The 17,381-nt window shown below is 42.3% G+C and overlaps 1 protein-coding gene across 1 annotated transcript in view; it reads left to right on the top strand.

Annotated features, from left to right (window-relative positions):
* SBNO1 (strawberry notch homolog 1) overlaps positions 1-17,381 on the top strand; it is a 113,395-nt gene that overhangs the window by 69,915 nt on the left and 26,099 nt on the right. Inside the window, 6 exon segments of the mRNA XM_068244404.1 lie at positions 6,430-6,581; positions 6,678-6,878; positions 8,517-8,690; positions 9,239-9,432; positions 10,529-10,660; positions 13,105-13,240. Of these exon segments, the coding sequence (XP_068100505.1) occupies positions 6,430-6,581; positions 6,678-6,878; positions 8,517-8,690; positions 9,239-9,432; positions 10,529-10,660; positions 13,105-13,240 (989 nt within the window).

Raw genomic sequence — 17,381 nt, 5'->3', positions numbered from 1 at the left:
TAGGGCATAAAAAAAAATTAGCGTTGACAGATAGTGACAGGGAGTGATTGATGGGTGATTAGGGGGGTGATTGGGTGCAAACAGTGGTCTGGGAGGTGGGCAGGGGGGGGGGGGGGTCTGAGGGGTGCTGTGGGCGATCAGAGGGAAGGGGGGGAAAGATCAGTGTGCTTGGGTGCAGACTAGGGTGGCTGCAGTCTGCCCTGGTGGTCCCTCGGACACTGGGACCACCAGGGCAGGAGGCAGCCTGTATAATAGGCTTTGTATACATTACAAAGCCTATTCTACTCTGTCAGCGGCGATCGGGCAGCTAGTAACCCGCCGGCGCTTCTGAACGGCCGGCAGGTTACAGTGCGGGGGGCGGAGCCTGTCGCCGGCGGCTGATCGCGTCACGAATTACGCGATCGCCGCATAACCACGCCCGCCACCGCCCCTGCCGATGGACGTATTGCGGTCGTTTAGGCCTAGCCTTTGCCGCCTCCCATCGGCGGGGGGCGGTCCTCAAGTGGTTAAAGTCTGAAAACCACTGCACCTGCGTTGCCATGTCCTCGCTCCTGCTGGGGTCACCAGGAGCGTACTGCACAAGCCCAGTATGGTGTGTGCCTGCGCAGTACACTCCTGTTGATATCAGCGGGAACGAGGACACGGCAACGCAGGCGCAGTGGTTTTCCGACTTAAGTCTGAAATTCCAGAATGAACCAGAGGCGGGGCCGGAGCATTGGTGAGTGGCTGCGCGGGCACAGGATGTATGTGGGGGACCATTAGATGCCCTGGGTAAGTTAAACTCCTTTTCCCCCCGACCCACCTACAGTATTCCTTTGGGTGGTAGAAAGACTCTGGTCCTCAAGTGGTTAAGGTGGCCACACCTTATTTTTTCTGTTCATTTCAAGAATTACAATTTTTCTGACTGATTGTAACATTTCTAAAATCTGACCAATGTACCACATATGTTGTATTTTTCCTCAATTATGATTAAAATCATTGGAAACTCTGAGAAAATTGCTTTGGGTGTATATAGTAATACATTGACAATCTACCACACACTATTCAATTTTCATAAAAATTGATCAGAAAAATACACTATTCCCGATCAACTTTTATCGAATAAAAATGGGAAATCTAATCGGATTTCTTGCTCAAATTGAAAGAAGAAAAATTTGATTTTTCGGGAAATCCGGTTTTTTTCTAATTGCCATAAAATTGGATAATTTTATTGTATAGTGTGTGGCTACCTTCAGGCAAATCAAATATACTTATTTTGAGTGGACCAATTCTGGGCTGCCCACATTTTGCACACAAAGCAGAATTAAAATCTATCACACCACATGTACTCTTACGCTGGCCATAGATTATGCCAATGCAATCTGATTTGTACCCTGGTTAACCCTAGGCTAGCAACCTTAAAGTGTACCTGAGATGGGTACTAAAGAAAAAAATATACAAACTCAGAACTTTATCCAGCCCCCTCCAGGCTTATTGCTCCCTCGCCGTCTTTCTCCGCCTCCTCATTCATCTGCAACTGGCCAGAAAAATCCTCCAGTTGCTGCCATCCAGCCACATGTGCTCCCCTGTCTTGCTCCCGTTGCAAAGAGCGTTAATGCACCTGCATGATAGCTTGCGCGGTCGCGCATGCCTAGTTTGCCCGGACCAGAGCACTTTCTGAGGCCAATTGCAGAAGAACGAGGAGGCAGAGGACGGTGAGGTAACGAAAAGGCTGGAGGGAACCCAGGTACCGTACTTTTGCCTTTTTTTTTTTTTTTTTTTTTTTGTGTGTGTGCGCTATCAATACAAAAATCGTGGGGACCCACCCACAATTATCTATCCCCCCCCCCCCCCCCCCCCGAAGCATACACACCCTTTTGGGGGGCGAAAAATACGGTATTTATATTTTTCCTCATCTCAGGGCTACTTTAAACACTTGCCATCAAGAGATTTAGTTCCTTCTCTGCTGTTTGTAATGTGTATGTGTTGCAAATAATATAAATGCTTCCTAATCATTAACCTCAAGTGGTCAAAAAAAGATCTTGGACGAAACCATGCTAGTGCAACTTTAGGAGATTTTTAGGCGAATGCTCTCGATTAACCACTAGTGAGATTGTCTTGATATTAAGAGGGTTCGTGAATTACTCTGTGCATTGCATTGATTTTATACTAAGCACCTGAAAATGAATTGTGTTTTTAGTGATTAAAACTTCTAGTGTAGCGCTATTGTCAGAATTCTAGCGGTTTTATGCAGGAAAAAGCGGTCATAAGTATATGGTTTAAGCTTTAATGTTCTATGCAAAATTTCAATGTGAACTGTAAAGTTATAGTACTTCTTTAACCACTTCACCACTGAGGGGTTTTACCCCCTGAGCACCAGAGCAATTTTCACCTTTCAGCGCTCCTTCCATTCATTCGTCTATAACTTTATCATTACTTATCGCAATGAAATGAACTATATCTTGTTTTTTCCGCCACCAATTAGGCTTTCTTTAGGTGGGACATTATGCCAAGAATTATTTTTTTCTAAATGTGTTTTAATGGGAAAATAGGAAAAATGTGGGGAAAAAAATAATTATTTTTCAGTTTTCGGCCATTATAGTTTTTAAATAATGCATGCTACTGTAATTAAAACCCATGAAACGTATTTGCCCTTTTGTCCCGGTTATAAAACCATTTAAATTATGTCCCTATCACAATGTTTGGCGCCAATATTTTATTTGGAAATAAAGGTGCATTTTTTTCATTTTTGCGTCATCCCTAATTACAAGCCCATAGTTTATAAAGTAACAGTGTTATACCCTCTTGACATAAATATTTAAAAAGTTCAGTCCCTAAGGTAACTATTTATGTATTTTTTTTAATTGTAAATTTTTTAATTTTTTTTTAATTACAAAAAAAAAAAAATGGGGAGTGTGGGAGGTAATGAGTTAATTTTATGTGTAAAAGTCATTTATTTGTATGTGAAAAATGTGTAGGGTGTAGTTTACTATTTGGCCACAGTAACTTTTTGTTTTAATGCGACCTCCAAGCTTCCTTCCGGAAGCTTGGAGGAAGTATAATGAGGCTGGACACGTGAGTTTTTTCTCACAATGATCGCGCTGCCCATAGGAGAGCAGCTGATCATTGCGGGGCTTAGATCAACGAACGGGAATGGATTTTCCCGTTCATTGATCTCTGGGCGAGCGGGTGGCGTGTTTACGAGCGGGAACGCGGAAAGTACATGTTTCTCCGTCCCTGGTTGTTAAAGGATGGAAAAAGGGGCGGAGAAATACGTACGCGCGGGGGTAAAGTGGTTAATATATTGCTATATGACATCTGAGCATATTCCAGGCTGTAAAGCTTATGAGATTATTTTAACTTGCAAGCTGGCAGATAATAGACGTACTGGTTACAAAAAGCCAGAGCATTATTGTTATGTTAGTGCGTGGCCTTGACATTTAAAGAGGCTTCTGTGTGAAGACAGAGAAGCAAGTTAAACTCACATTACTGCAGTAATTATATATGCACATTTTCTTAATTATTACACACAGATATTATTAATCTAAATATTAATAATCAATACAGTCCTTCTAGAGAAAGAAATAGTTATTGTTAAACCCTAAAGAAAAACATGTATTACTTTGAATTACATGTAAGCTGTATTCTACCCATGAAAGATGAGACAGTAAGACATTCTCGTGAGATTGTTATGATTCTGGAAGGTTGTTGACGTGCTCTAGTCTCAGAAAGCTGATAACACATGATGTTTTGGGAACAAGTTATATAAATATTAAACAAAGGTGTTTTCCCAATTAGTTAAAGATCATTCAATGATGCCACCTGGTGGTTACATAGTCTTATAAAATCAACATTATTAATAGATTATTTGTTATTAAATGCTGACCTCTGCCGGTTGAAATTAGATATATATATATATATACACAATGATTTTATATTATTAAGATTTAATATGCAAATATTTCTTATATGATTAATTGTTTTAAGAAGAATTATATAATACGCTTTATATTTAAATAAGTATATTAGAAGCCCTGTATGTTTTTAATAAGCCTTAAATTGCTGAAGGCTCTTACAGGTCTGTGTTAGTGCCAACCTGACCTAGGGAAGTACCAAGACATTCCATCCTAATTAGCAGCGAACACTTTATCAGAAATGCGTCATAAATTACATTGTTTAGTCTCCATGTCTGGGTCAGCCAACAGACAAGATGGCTGTTGACGTCCATTTTTAATTAAGTGCGTCAGAAATGACCCTATATCAAATGTCAAGCACTCCAAATGACGTAAATTCCCACAAGATAAGGTAATTAAGAATTTATAAACAATAATATTGTGATTTAGGTATTCAAAACATAGATAAAGCATTGACGCACGAAAGCTTTAGCCAATCAGAACCTGGGATTCAGGGAAAGTCCAGATTAGGCAGCCATATTGCCTGCAACCCCTATAAAAATAGAAGCTGAAAGCTCATAGTTTGCAGAAGCCCAACAATCTCCTGAGAAGACACATGAGGCAGAAGCTACCTTCCCACAAGTGGTTCTAGATGCTGAAGAGATGACAGAGAAGGGGTAATATGCTTAATATTCTGGTGATTTACTTTATTAATTTTTCAGCATTAAGTTTTAAGATGTTAGCAAGAAGTTTTTTAGAAGCTATTTTTTATGCTATTTCTTTAAAAAGATTACTACAAGTTTTACACAGCTACTAATACAGATACGACTTCTTTTGATCTTATTCTACATAACACAACGGTTATATTCTTTTTTTTGAATGTACTTAGAAGATTGATGATCACTTGGCTCTAAAGCCTTGATGAGATGTAATACTGTTAGAAGGAAACACTACTTGGAACTGTTCATATTTTGTATATATGCTGTATGATAAGCAAATACAATGTTTTATATACAATCATATACTGAGTGCTCTGATTCATTTCAAGGTATACCGTCAATCTATAATTACTGTTATAGAGGGTTCAGACTCCACTATGCCGGATTAATATGATAGCAACGCTTTAAGGGCTGGTCCTTTACTGAGTTAGCAATCATGAAAAAGGCAAAAACCGCTCAGGTTTTTGACACAAGGGTAAAAGGTGTAATAGTACCAAAACATGATTGACTGGCTGGCCTGGCTGAGCAGGGCCTGTGATATGGAGGGAGGATTGCCTGCCTTGCAAAACTTAGAGAACTTGCAGAAATAAGGGATTAGGCTCCTACAAAGTCAATTGTATGGGTGCCTGCACAACTAAACTTGAGCTGTATGAACACCCAGTTTATCTGTGTTCCTTACAAAACGTACCTTTTTGTATTATTGCCCTATTGCATTTTTGGGGGTTTTAAGCTAGGCATTTAAAGATGATAATTTTCTATAGATAGAGCATTCCTTAAACTTTCAAAAACAAAACGTTTGATACATAGGTACAGAGAAGCATCTGGATAGTCCAGAGACTTCCCACATCCTCTTCAACCCCGCTGTCTTGGGTAGGGGCTTTCTTCTAGTTAGCAGCTACTAGGGCAGCCATAGTTTACAAGTGTGAGTACAGCTGTGCCTGCCCAATAACATGAAGCTGCACAATTTTACACCGCAGGGAGCGTGCCACGAGAACATAGCGGACAAGCTTATTGGATATGTTCAGAGGGTCCCTGTGCAGTAATGGTAGGGTTGAGGAGGAGATGAAGGCTCTGTTAGCCGGGTGCTGCACCTGGCTAGATTTGGTGAGCACCTGACTGTCACCGGCTCACCTCCTTCACTGCTGTAAGCAGAGTTGTGAAGAAAAGTGCTGGCCTTGGATTCTCTTATCGCGCCCCACCTGGCTACTTTTTTATGCCACCTGGCAGGAAAAAAATCTGGGGAGAACACTGCAGATATCCCTCTACTTGGGTAAGTATTTTAACTTTCTAATTTATTTATTTTTTTTTGTGATAGCACAGGTTTATTTTAAATTGAATGAAAATATTGATTTGAACATAAAATATTCACTTTATAATGTTTGTGCTGTTTGTGATAAAATTTTCATTAAAAAAAAAAAACATTGCTTTCATATATATTCCAATACCAATAAATCTTTACTGCCCTGCCTAGCACTGCTTGCCAGCATCTTTTTCATCAGTGCCAAACCAGGTTGATAATCGCCCTCTTGTAAAAGCTGCAGTATATTGTGCAGCTGGAGAGCGATCTTATCACATGTAGACATGTTACACATTAGATCGATTGGTCAGATCAATAAATTCCTGCATATCAGATCTGCTCCAAATTGTAGCGAGATCCATTTTTGTGCAGTACTGATCTGAAAATAAATCTCGTTCTTTATTGGGAGCACATTAGAGATGCTGGAAATTATCGATTTCAACCAGTTGATCTGATTGGAAATTGCATTGTGTGTGTTAGCCTTAACTTGAGCACGTTTCTTAAAGCACACTAATTTATACATTTTCCTCCCCATTTTTAGAGGGGTATTTCAGTCTTTAATTGAAAAACATTTTCCTGCTCCTGATCGAAAGAAGCTCTTAAACCTACTAGGAATAGACTTGTCAGCACAAAGCAATAACAATTCTCCCAGAGACAGCCCCTCTAAAGACAGTAAATCAAAGAAAAGGAAAGGTGGGTATTTTTGTATGTTTGTATTTTTCACCCAGTTTTAAAATACGCTGCTGTGCAGTTCAGTATGTATCTACATATGCACGCCTTCTTCCACAGGTGAGGAATTGTCAAGACAAGCCAAGAGGCCACGGAAAACGGGAGGACTGGCTGGCAGCAGCTCAGATGAGATGGACAGTGAATCGGACACTTCTGATAAGGAAGCAGATAGTGGAAGTGAAAGTTTTAAGTCTGTGAGCTCTGGAGACGAGGATGACTTTAACCCTTTTAGGGATGAATCCAGTGAAGATGATGAAGATGGTGAGTGCTGCACTAGCTGTGTACTATGCAGTGACTGAGTGGGCTTTGAACCTACTTCACTTCAACTGTATATCCTAACACTCCCTCCACCCTGTTATTACTGGAACTGAATTATTCTATTACTCTGTTGCTTTACACCATAAATCCAAAACCTGGACAAATCTCCTATCAGGGATTGGTACCATATATTCCGGCGTATAAGACGATCCCCCAACTTTTCCAGTTAAAATAGTTTGGGATATACTCGCCGTATAAGACTACCCCTCTTCCAACGCACACCAAATTAAAATAAAAAAAATATCATGTACTGGTGCTATGTATGAACAGATACTGGTGCTGTACTGTATGTGTTACCCAGTATATAACAGTATATAGTCAATTGACTTGTTGCATTGGTCAACTCTCAAGTAGACTGGTCAGCTCTCCTTGTCTACCTGTTTATCAGAGCGGTATGGAAGAATAGATTGCGCTCCCTCAGCAGGGAGATCTGAGAGGCAGTAACAGGATAGGGCGTCTCACCCGGCATCAATGACACCCGGCGTATAAGGCGACCTCCAACTTTTCAGAAGATTTTCAAGGGTTAAAAAGTAGTTTATACGCAGGAATATACAGTAGATCAAATTGGTGGTGCACTGTCATCTCAAAGGCTCAGCTCATCACAATCACTTCTAAGTGGTGGTCAGAAGCTCCATTCACTTGATGCAACTATTCATCATCTCCAAAGCGTTCTGACCTTGAATACTTTGAAAGTGGTACATGGTTCCTTGTTTTTCATTGTGGCTGTCTACAGCTACTTTTCTAAAGTGGCTAGCTCAGACTATAAGGTGACTTCTTTTTTTAAATTGCCACTAACAAAGTGGTGATAATGTTCCGCCCTTTCACATTGCATAATGGTACTTAAGTGCCATTCTGCACATTTTCAAAGTGAGATTTTTTTTTTATTGTTTTGCTGCTGATATACATTTTTTGGGAGAACAGACTTAACAAAAAATCCTGTTTGTTTCAATAAATGGTCCCCTATATGTAAATACAGATCACTATTCCCTTCTCAGTTTGTGCCACCACCTTGCACACTGCTTCCTCGCTTTTCCTGCAATCTCCTTTAACTACACTGGCTTCCACGAGGGTGATCAGGAAAGTAACAGCTTGTATTAATTTATTCAGTTAATTTACTCACTAGCTTTTGATTAAATTCTGCACATAATCTCATTTGTTTAAGCATTTATCATAGTTATATCTATTTACAATTTTTCAATCTCTTTTGCTATAGTGGCATCACACTTACCGATGAGTTGAATAGGGGGGGGGGGTACATTCTAACCCTGCTCCGCGTGCACAGCCATCCACCTCTCAAGCCATACTCTGCCTACACAGATACCAATGAATAGCTGGGTTTTAAACCGTAAATTATAGTCCCTATCCATTCTCCGACCTACTTCTTTCCACATAAAAAGTTCAGGCCACCTACAGCGATTCACTCCTCACACTCTACCTGATCTTGCAACCAGCTGTCCCAAGCACGATTATATACTGAAGGCTACTAAGCTCGCTCATTCTGTACGAACAAGCACGTTCTGCCACCTTCAGGAAGGATCTGTACCTTCTGTACAAGTGACACTCTGTTTTTCTCCTATATAGATCCCTGGCTGATCAGAAAAGAGCATAAAAAGAGTAAAGACAAGAAGAAGAAAAAGAAAAGCATTGATCCAGATTCCATTCAAAGTGCCTTATTAGCATCAGGACTTGGATCTAAACGTCCCAGCTTTTCATCTGTTAAATCTGCACCCATAACTGCTGCGACTAGTCATCCACGTAAGTAGTGTTCACTAGAGCGCCTGTAAACTGGTTAAAGAGAGTCTGAAGCGAGAATAAATCTCGCTTCAGACCTCATAGATAGCAGGGGCATGTGTGCCCCTGCTAAAACGCCGCTATCCCGCGGCTTAACGGGGGTCCCTTCACCGCCAAATCCCCTCGGTGCAGCGGGGGAGCGCTTCCTGGTTGGGGCAGGGCTAACCGCCGCAGCCCTGCCCCACGCGCGTCTGTCAGCGCGTATCTCCGCCTCTCCCCCGCCCCTCTGTCTTCCTTCACGGAGAGGCGGCGATGCGCCGCTGATAGACGCGACTGGAGGCAAGGCTGCAGCCGTTAGCCCTGCCTCCACGAACGACCAACTTTGCGACCAAGTCTTACGGGGGTGGGTTTGGGGATGAAGGGACCCCCGTTAAGCCGCGGGATAGCGGCGTTTTAGCAGGGGCACACATGCCCCTGCTAACTATGAGCTCTGAAGCGAGATTTATTCTCGCTTCAGAGTCTCTTTAAGTAGCATGTAATGTTTACTTTTAACCATTTCTGTTTCTTCACAGCTGTTTCAAGTAATGCTGTAACCACCAACTCCAATTCCAGCAACAGCTGTGTAACCAGCCAGGATGCTGTAGAAAGGGCCCAGCAGATGAAGAAAGAACTGCTGGACAAGCTGGATGACTTGTCAGAAGCTCTTCCACCGAATACATTGGATGAGCTTATAGATGAGCTTGGTGGCCCTGATAATGTGGCAGAGGTATTTCCACAATGCTTCTTTTTCCAATGAAACCCTGCCTGACTTTCCAGATTTATTAATGCAGACTTCTGGCACTGAGCTTAAAGATTTGTGTAGGATGCATAAAGTGGTTGATGAAGTGGTGTTTTTCTTTTCTTTTTTTTTCGGGAACCAGTTATGCTCTTTTCTAGATAACCCAGGTATGTGCTGGGCAGTTGAAGTGACTGAAAAAAGACAAAAACCTTATGATATAACGAATTGTCTGTGTAGTACAGGTAATTCATTGAACATTAGTAGCAAAGAAATGTCTCCATATTTTAATTTTCAGTTATATAGCGTTTCTTTTTTTTATTTTTATTATACAACATTGCTTCATTCTCTAATCTTTGCAGTTTACAAACTATACTCTGTATTTTAAACTATGAAACTGAGCAGGAAGGGTCATTAGCTCTGCAGTAAAACCTTAACCTCTTGAGGACCGAGGTGGTAAACCCCCCCTAGTGATCAGGACATATATTAAAATGGCCACTGCAGCTTTAAGGCCTACTGCAGGGCCGCACAACTCGGCACACAAGTGCCTATTTTTTGGTTTTTGTTATCCCCCCAATCAGCGTGATCGGCTGTCATAGGCTTCAGCCTAGATTGCAGCGATGTATTGGGTAATTAGACTGTGTCTAACCGTCTCCGAGCGGCGATCATCCTTAGAAGCAAGAGATGCGCGCGCAGCAGGAGATGCTCGTGCAGCATGTGCGTGATCTCCTGCTACCACCATAGAAGGCCGTTCACGCCAATTGGCGTGGAGCGGTCCTGGGGCTGCCGCAATGCTCACGCCAATTGGCCTGGAGCAGTCGGCAAGTAGTTAAACAAGAAACAGCGAGAGATCGGTTGAGATAAGTGCTTCAGAACTGAGCACTGCTCTCTGACTAAATTAGTTGGAGAACTCAGATAAGCTCTTTTGCATAGGTAACTGAAGTTCCTTAAAACCTGTATTGGAAACAATGTGAGACTCATATCTGTGCAACTAATGTTATATTTATTAGATGTACTACACATACAAATCATTATCATTATGTTGCTATTTACGGTATTTTGTACATTAACTTTTTTTCATGTAAAGATGACTGGACGGAAGGGTAGAGTGGTCACGAATGATGATGGAAGCATATCCTATGAGTCACGATCAGAGCTGGATGTCCCGGTGGAAATTCTTAATATCACTGAAAAACAGAGGTTTATGGATGGTGAGAAGGTAAGTGCTAATAGAGTTCATTGCTATTAACACAAAGCAAAGAGAGAAGCTAATTGGCTTCCCCCTTTAAAAAATGGCCCTAAACTATATGATGAAAATATGACTACTAGGGATTAGATTGTGAGCTCTTCTGAGGGACCATTAGTGATAAGACTGTACACTCCATAAAAGCGCAGTGAAAGACATCAGGGCGTTATAAGTCAGTGGTCTCCCCCAGAATTATTTTTACATCTGGTTGATATGAAAAAGTAGCCAAGGTGGGCCCACACATCAGAGGCTTGCATCGGGTCCGGTACCCACGGGTTGCCTGAAATGCAGGTCGGGACCGGGTACCAGTTTTGATTTGAATCAGGTTGCGGGTCAGGTGCAGTTCTGCGGGTGCAGGTACCAGATTCACCAGAAAGTGGGTTGGGTGCGGGTAGCAGGGTGCAAGTCTGGTGCGGGTCAAAAAAATTAGACCTGCGCAGGCCTCTACTGCATGTTGCTGGAGCTTCAATTGAAAGGTCACTTGATATATTATATAGAGCCGCGTTATGCGTCTCTTGATGCGTAGTTTGACGCATACTATCGGACGAAAACTGCGCATGCGGCAAAAGACTGGAGACCACGTGATTGGAACATTTTATCACGTGGTCCCGCCAGTGACGTCCACACAGTGCAGTGAATATTAATAACCACCTTAGCGGTATGGACGAGCTCAGCTCGTCCATTACCGCCAGAGGGTGCCGCTCAGGCCCTGCTGGGCCGATTTTGATCAAATAAAGAGCAGCACACGCAGCCGGCACTTTGCCAGCCACGTGTGCTGCCCGATCGCCGCCGCTCTGCGGCGATCCGCCGCGAGCAGCGGCGAAAGAGGGTCCCCCCAGCCGCCTGAGCCCTGCGCAGCCGGAACAAATAGTTCCGGCCAGCGCTAAGGGCTGGATCGGAGGCGGCAGACGTCAGGACGTCGGCTGACGTCCATGACGTCACTCCGCTCGTCGCCATGGCGACGAAGTAAACAAAGCACGGAAGGCCGCTCATTGCGGCCTTCCGTGTTACTTTTGGCCGCCGGAGGCGATCAGAAGAACGCCTCCGGAGCGCCATCTAGTGGGCTTTCATGCAGCCAACTTTCAGTTGGCTGCATGAAATAGTTTTTTTTTTATTTAAAAAAAACCCTCATGCAGCTGCCCTGGCGATCTTAATAGAACGCCAGGGTGGTTAATGAGCCGTGTGGCTACTCACAATACACGTTACTGAGCAAACAGTCTAACGCGGCTAAAACCGCATATAACGCACAGCATGCTGCACTTTCATTGAACGTGCAGCGTTATAATGTAACGCAACGTGGGCACTGTGAACAGCCCATTGATTTTTCATTACTATGAGTTGGGCTGCGTTAGAGGCTGCTCTAACGTGCGCCTGTAACGTCCCACTGTGAAAGCAGCCTAAAACAATACTTTTCACCATCACACATTGAACAACACACAGGTCAGTTCCACAGAACATCAAAGTATTTGGTTCCACCAGGGATGCTGCCACTGCCTCTCTGTGCCCCCCTCCTGTTGTCTCCTTCCCACCACCCTCTAGATTGTAAGCTTGCAAGGGTAGGAAGCTCTCCATAGTGTTTCTTATTCTGATGTAATTTATCATATGACCATACACCTATATTGGTGATGTCAGGGCTGTGGAGTCGGGGCAATTTTGAGTACCTGGAGTCGGTGGTTTCAATAAACTGAGTCGTTGGAGTCGGATAATTTTTGAACAGACTCCGCAGCCCTCATCTCAGATCAAACATCAGAAATGCATGTATTATAGGTCAATATGGATAGTAGGGAATGATGTAATTCGGCTTTCAGCTATTGCTGGAAGGCGAATTAGTGTTTTTAAAAGTAACTTCAGCTCTGTCTTCTGGCAGCACCAAAGTTACTGTCTGTGCGCCGCTATAGCCATAATTCTTACATGGTCTCTGGTGGCGCCGGCTGCGCCCAAGTCTCCTGCGCTGTATTTGCAGTGGTTTCGGTTGGCAATACATAAATGAGTAATTGGTTCACTGTGTGGCAGTTGAATGCAGAGCCCCAAAATGCTTCTGCTTTGATGCATCTCAATTTGGCTCCTCTTTAGTGTGTTTTTATTCTACTGCTCTCGCCTGTTTCACATCTTGCTAAGAACTAGCATAGCATTCCACCACACACAGCCCTACTTAGTGGTCCAGCAACTGTGCATGTGTTTTGACCAGGGTTTTGGAGAGCTGCGCTGGAAGATCAGCCACAGGTTGCAACTCTGGGCTTATGCAGCACAGGTCACAGATCTCCCTGCTCTAGCCTGCAATGCTACAGCTGAAAATGGATGAAGTGCTGCCTCATTATTTTGTTCCAGCCATGCCAGGGAGAACATTGTAAATATTAGAGTAGTAATACAAATTACACTTAGCTGTACGTGTAGGTTAACAGCTTATTGTTTTGTAGAATATAGCAATCATCTCAGAAGCTGCCAGTTCTGGAATCTCTCTACAAGCTGACCGCAGAGCTAAGAACCAGAGGCGAAGGGTACACATGACCTTGGAGCTGCCCTGGAGTGCAGACCGTGCCATTCAGCAGTTTGGTAAGCAGGGAATACATGCATGCATTTAAAGGAAACCTGAAATAAGACAAAAAATAAATAAAAATAAAAGTTTCACTTACCTGGGGCTTCTGCCAGCAGAAGCTCCAGGTAAGTGAAACTTTTTTTTATTATTTATTTAACCTATTTTGGTTCCTGGACGTAGAAACTACGTCCAGGAACCATGCGCGCTCCCGCGGCCGATCGCGCGCGGGCTCCCGGCCGCGGTTCGTTAGCCAGGCAATCAGTGAATCGGGCTATGGAGCCCGATCACGAATTCCTCTCCCCCGCTTAAAAAGCGACAGCTTCTCTCGGAAGTTGCGCCTTTTCTGGCTGTTACCTCCCCCATGCGTCGCTCTAAGAGTGTGTTACGCTTAGTGACGTCATGTAAACAAACTCATGGCCGCCATCTTGTGGCCTAAAAGTAATACTACAACTAAAGTTAAAAAAAATGAAAATCAACACACATTTACATTATAAACATATTGTTTACCTCCCACCCTCCCAAATAAAATGTTTAATATAAAAAAAAGTACAATTAAAAAAAATTTAAATTTACCTAAGGGTCTAAACTTTTTAAATATCAATGTAAAGATGAAATATTTCTATTTTTATTATTTTAAACTTGTAAATAGTGATAGATGCAAAACGGAAAAAATGCACCTTTATTTCCAAATAAAATATTGTCGCCATACATTGTGATAGGGACATAATTTTAACGGTGTAATAACCGGGACATATGGGCAAATACAATACATGAGTTTTAATTATGGAGGCATGTATTTTAAAACTATAATGGCTGAAAACTGAGATCGTTTTTTTCTTATTCTTCCTGTTAAAATGCATTTACAGTAAAGTGGCTCTTAGCGAAATGTACCCCCCAAAGAAAGCCTAATTGGTGGCGGAAAAAAAAGATATAGATCAGTTCATTGTGATAAGTAGTGATAAAGTTATAGGCTAATGAATGGGAGGTGAACATTTCTCAAGTGAAAACGACGGAACGCGAATGGGTTAAACTTAGTTCAGGTTTCCTTTAAATATATTCAGGGACATATATGGTGTAATGCCAAGTTTGTTTTTGTCCTTTTTGTTAAAGAACTTTCATTAGCTATTGTTAGTCTCAAAGCTCAGCTGTTCAGGTGTTATAAGACCAGGGCTGTGGAATCTGAGTCTTGGAGTCGGAGCAATTTTGGGTACTTTGAGTCGGGGAAAAAATGCACCTTCTCAGACTCCTAATGAATTTAAACTGTAATTAAAATAAATGTTTTATAAAATGTTCTATTTCTCAGATAAGTCATCATAAAAAATTTATATATACAGTAATAGCTCTGCTTAGTCCACAAAAATGAAATCAATCAAAAAATAGTTACTTGTGCTGCTTCAATAACGCAGTCCCCATATGTTTAAAGTCAGATCACATATCTGATTGTGACTGTATATATGATGTGTATACAGGAATCTCTTATATATACTAAATAACATCTATGCTGTAAGAATAAAGCCTCATGTGTAGCTGTGTCACTAATAGATGGTCAATGACATGCAAATAATTGTGGGTTGATGCTGATTTATGCAAATGTATGCACTCTTTGCTCATGAAATCAAATAATTTGATGTGTTAAAATTTGGTTTGGTGACTACGAATTAAAGAAAAGTTTTATACATACCTGGGGCTTCCTCCAGCCCCCTTCAGGCCAATCGGTCCCCCACTGTCGTTCTCTACCACCCGGATCTTCTGCTATGAGTCCTGGTAATTCAGCCAGTCAGCGCAGTCCAGCCACGTGCCGCTCCCACAGCCAGGAGCGATCTGCACCTGCGCAATAGTGCTGCACAGGTGTACGCTCCCAGCTGCGGAGTGTGTGTGTATGCGCACTACGCCTGACTGGTTCGAGTACCTGGACTCATAGCAGAGGATCCAGGTGGCGGTGGAGGACAGCGAGGGACTGATTAGCCTGAAGGGGGCTGCAGGAAGCCCCAGGTATGTATAAACCTTTAATTTAATCTCTCAGGTTTACTTTGTTACATAGTAGTACTATACTCTACATATGCACTCCCCAGAGCTGCAGGGAATCAACTGAGAATGTTGTGCACATTGAACACAGAGGTGTTGTCTATCGCCCATAAACCTGGTTCAGATTGTACATGAAGAATGTGTAATAGAGGAAGAATCGCCTCATTCCCCTGCAGAGTACCTGCACATCACTCTTACATGTACCCAGAGTTACATTGCCTAGGGCCTGATAGATGTTCTTTGTTCCGGTCTGTACCCTTTACAAGTACTCTTACCAAGGACTAGTTTTAGTCTGACTAAAGGGATTAAATGTCAGTCTACATATCCTTCTCACTTCAGTTGTCTTTAAAAATTCCTAAGCGTTGGCAGTTAAGAGACGAATTTCATGTTACATACTTTCAATCAACAAGATTGTAATATGCAAATTAGAGGAGTCGAGGAGTCGGTGGAATCCTAAACTCGTCGGTGGATTTTTGTACCGACTCCACAGCCCTGTATAAGACTATGCTGAATAAAATGACCTCCCGCATCAGAAGTAATGTTCATTTTATGGTTTTGGTTTTTTTACCATGACCCATTTAGATATCCATTAAAGAGAACCCGAGGTGTGTTTAAAGAATGTTATCTGCATACAGAGGCTGGATCTGCCTATACAGCCAAGCCTATGTTGCTATCCCAAACCCCACTAAGGTCCCCCTGCACTCTGCAATCCCTCATAAATCACAGCCGTGCTGTGAGGCTGTGTTTACATCTGTAGTGTCAGTCTCAGCTGCTCCCCCGCCTCCTGCATAGCTCTGGTCCCTGCCCCCGTCCCTTCCCTCCAATCAGCAGGGAGGGAAGGGATGCAGGTGGGGACTGGAGTTCTGCAGGAGGCGGGGAGAGCAGCAGACTGACACTATAGAGATTAACACAGCCAGCTCTGACAAGCTGTTTGTCAGCAGCGTGGCTGTGTTTTATGAGGGATTGCAGAGTGCAGGGGGACCTTAGGGGGGTTTGGGATAGCAACAGAGGCTGGGCTGTATAGGCAGATCCAGCCTCTGTATGCAGATAATATTCTTCAAACCCACCTCGGGTTCTCTTTAACTTATTAAAATGGTACCTGGACTGACATGTGACATGATGTAAACATTGGTACTACGTTCACTTGGAAAAGGACTTCCCGTTCTCTTCATTTGCATTGCAAGTGTTATACTAGTTATGTTATCTATGCAAAGGAGCTTGTTTATCAAATCATATTTGGTTTTGTTAGGACACACTATGCCATTTTAGTGCTGAAAAGTTCAAAGGATCATTACTTGACACTGGTTTATAGAGAACAGCATGTCTAATTCTCCCTTCTCAGTGGTCTGATTCTCCCTTTTCAGCAAGTAATGAGCTAGTGTAATTTGAGGGAAAGAATTATGATATAATGAATTGTTTGCGTTGTACGGATAATTACTAGAACACTAGTAGCAAAAACAAAAATTCTCATTTTTATTTTCAGTTATATAGTTTGTTTGTTTTTTAGAACGTTGCATCATTCTCTAATATTTGCAGTTTACACACTACTCAGCATTCTAAATGATTTTACAGAGCAGCCTACTGAACTTTTGAACCCCTTCTCTGCAGAGAAAAAGAAAATACAATGCCTGACAGTTGAGATAACAAGCTTCAGAAGACAGAGCTCTCTGCGACTTTGAAAGTTGTGGAGCTCAATGGCTCTTTTGCATAGATAAGTGGAGTTTAACTCTTCCTGTACTGGAAACAATATTAGACTTATGCCTCTGCTCCTAATGTTTTATCTTTTAGCTGTACTACACAACATAAAAATCGTATTTTTTTTTTCCGCTTCATTGTCTCTTTAAATGGGGCACACCAGCACAAAATGAAGCCTGAAACAATTTGAGGCATCTGAATGATCTTTTTTTTGGGGGGGGGGGGGGGGGGGGCAGAGTAGATTTGAATCTGTTACAAACTATATGGTGGACTGGTACTATCCATTTTAGTTTTTCTGCCAAATCTGTAATTATAAATTGCTCATTTTGGGCTGGTTCACACTTGGAGCGCAAATCATGATTTTGCGGCTAGAAATGTCATGATTATGCCACAATTTGCTTCCTGTTCAATCGAACGAGAATCACATTGCAATTGCCC

This window comes from Hyperolius riggenbachi, chromosome 1, assembly GCF_040937935.1.
Source record: "Hyperolius riggenbachi isolate aHypRig1 chromosome 1, aHypRig1.pri, whole genome shotgun sequence".
In the NCBI taxonomy this organism is placed as follows: domain Eukaryota; kingdom Metazoa; phylum Chordata; class Amphibia; order Anura; family Hyperoliidae; genus Hyperolius; species Hyperolius riggenbachi.
Note: the sequence above shows the minus strand (reverse complement) of the source record. Positions and strands in the feature narration are given on the sequence as shown.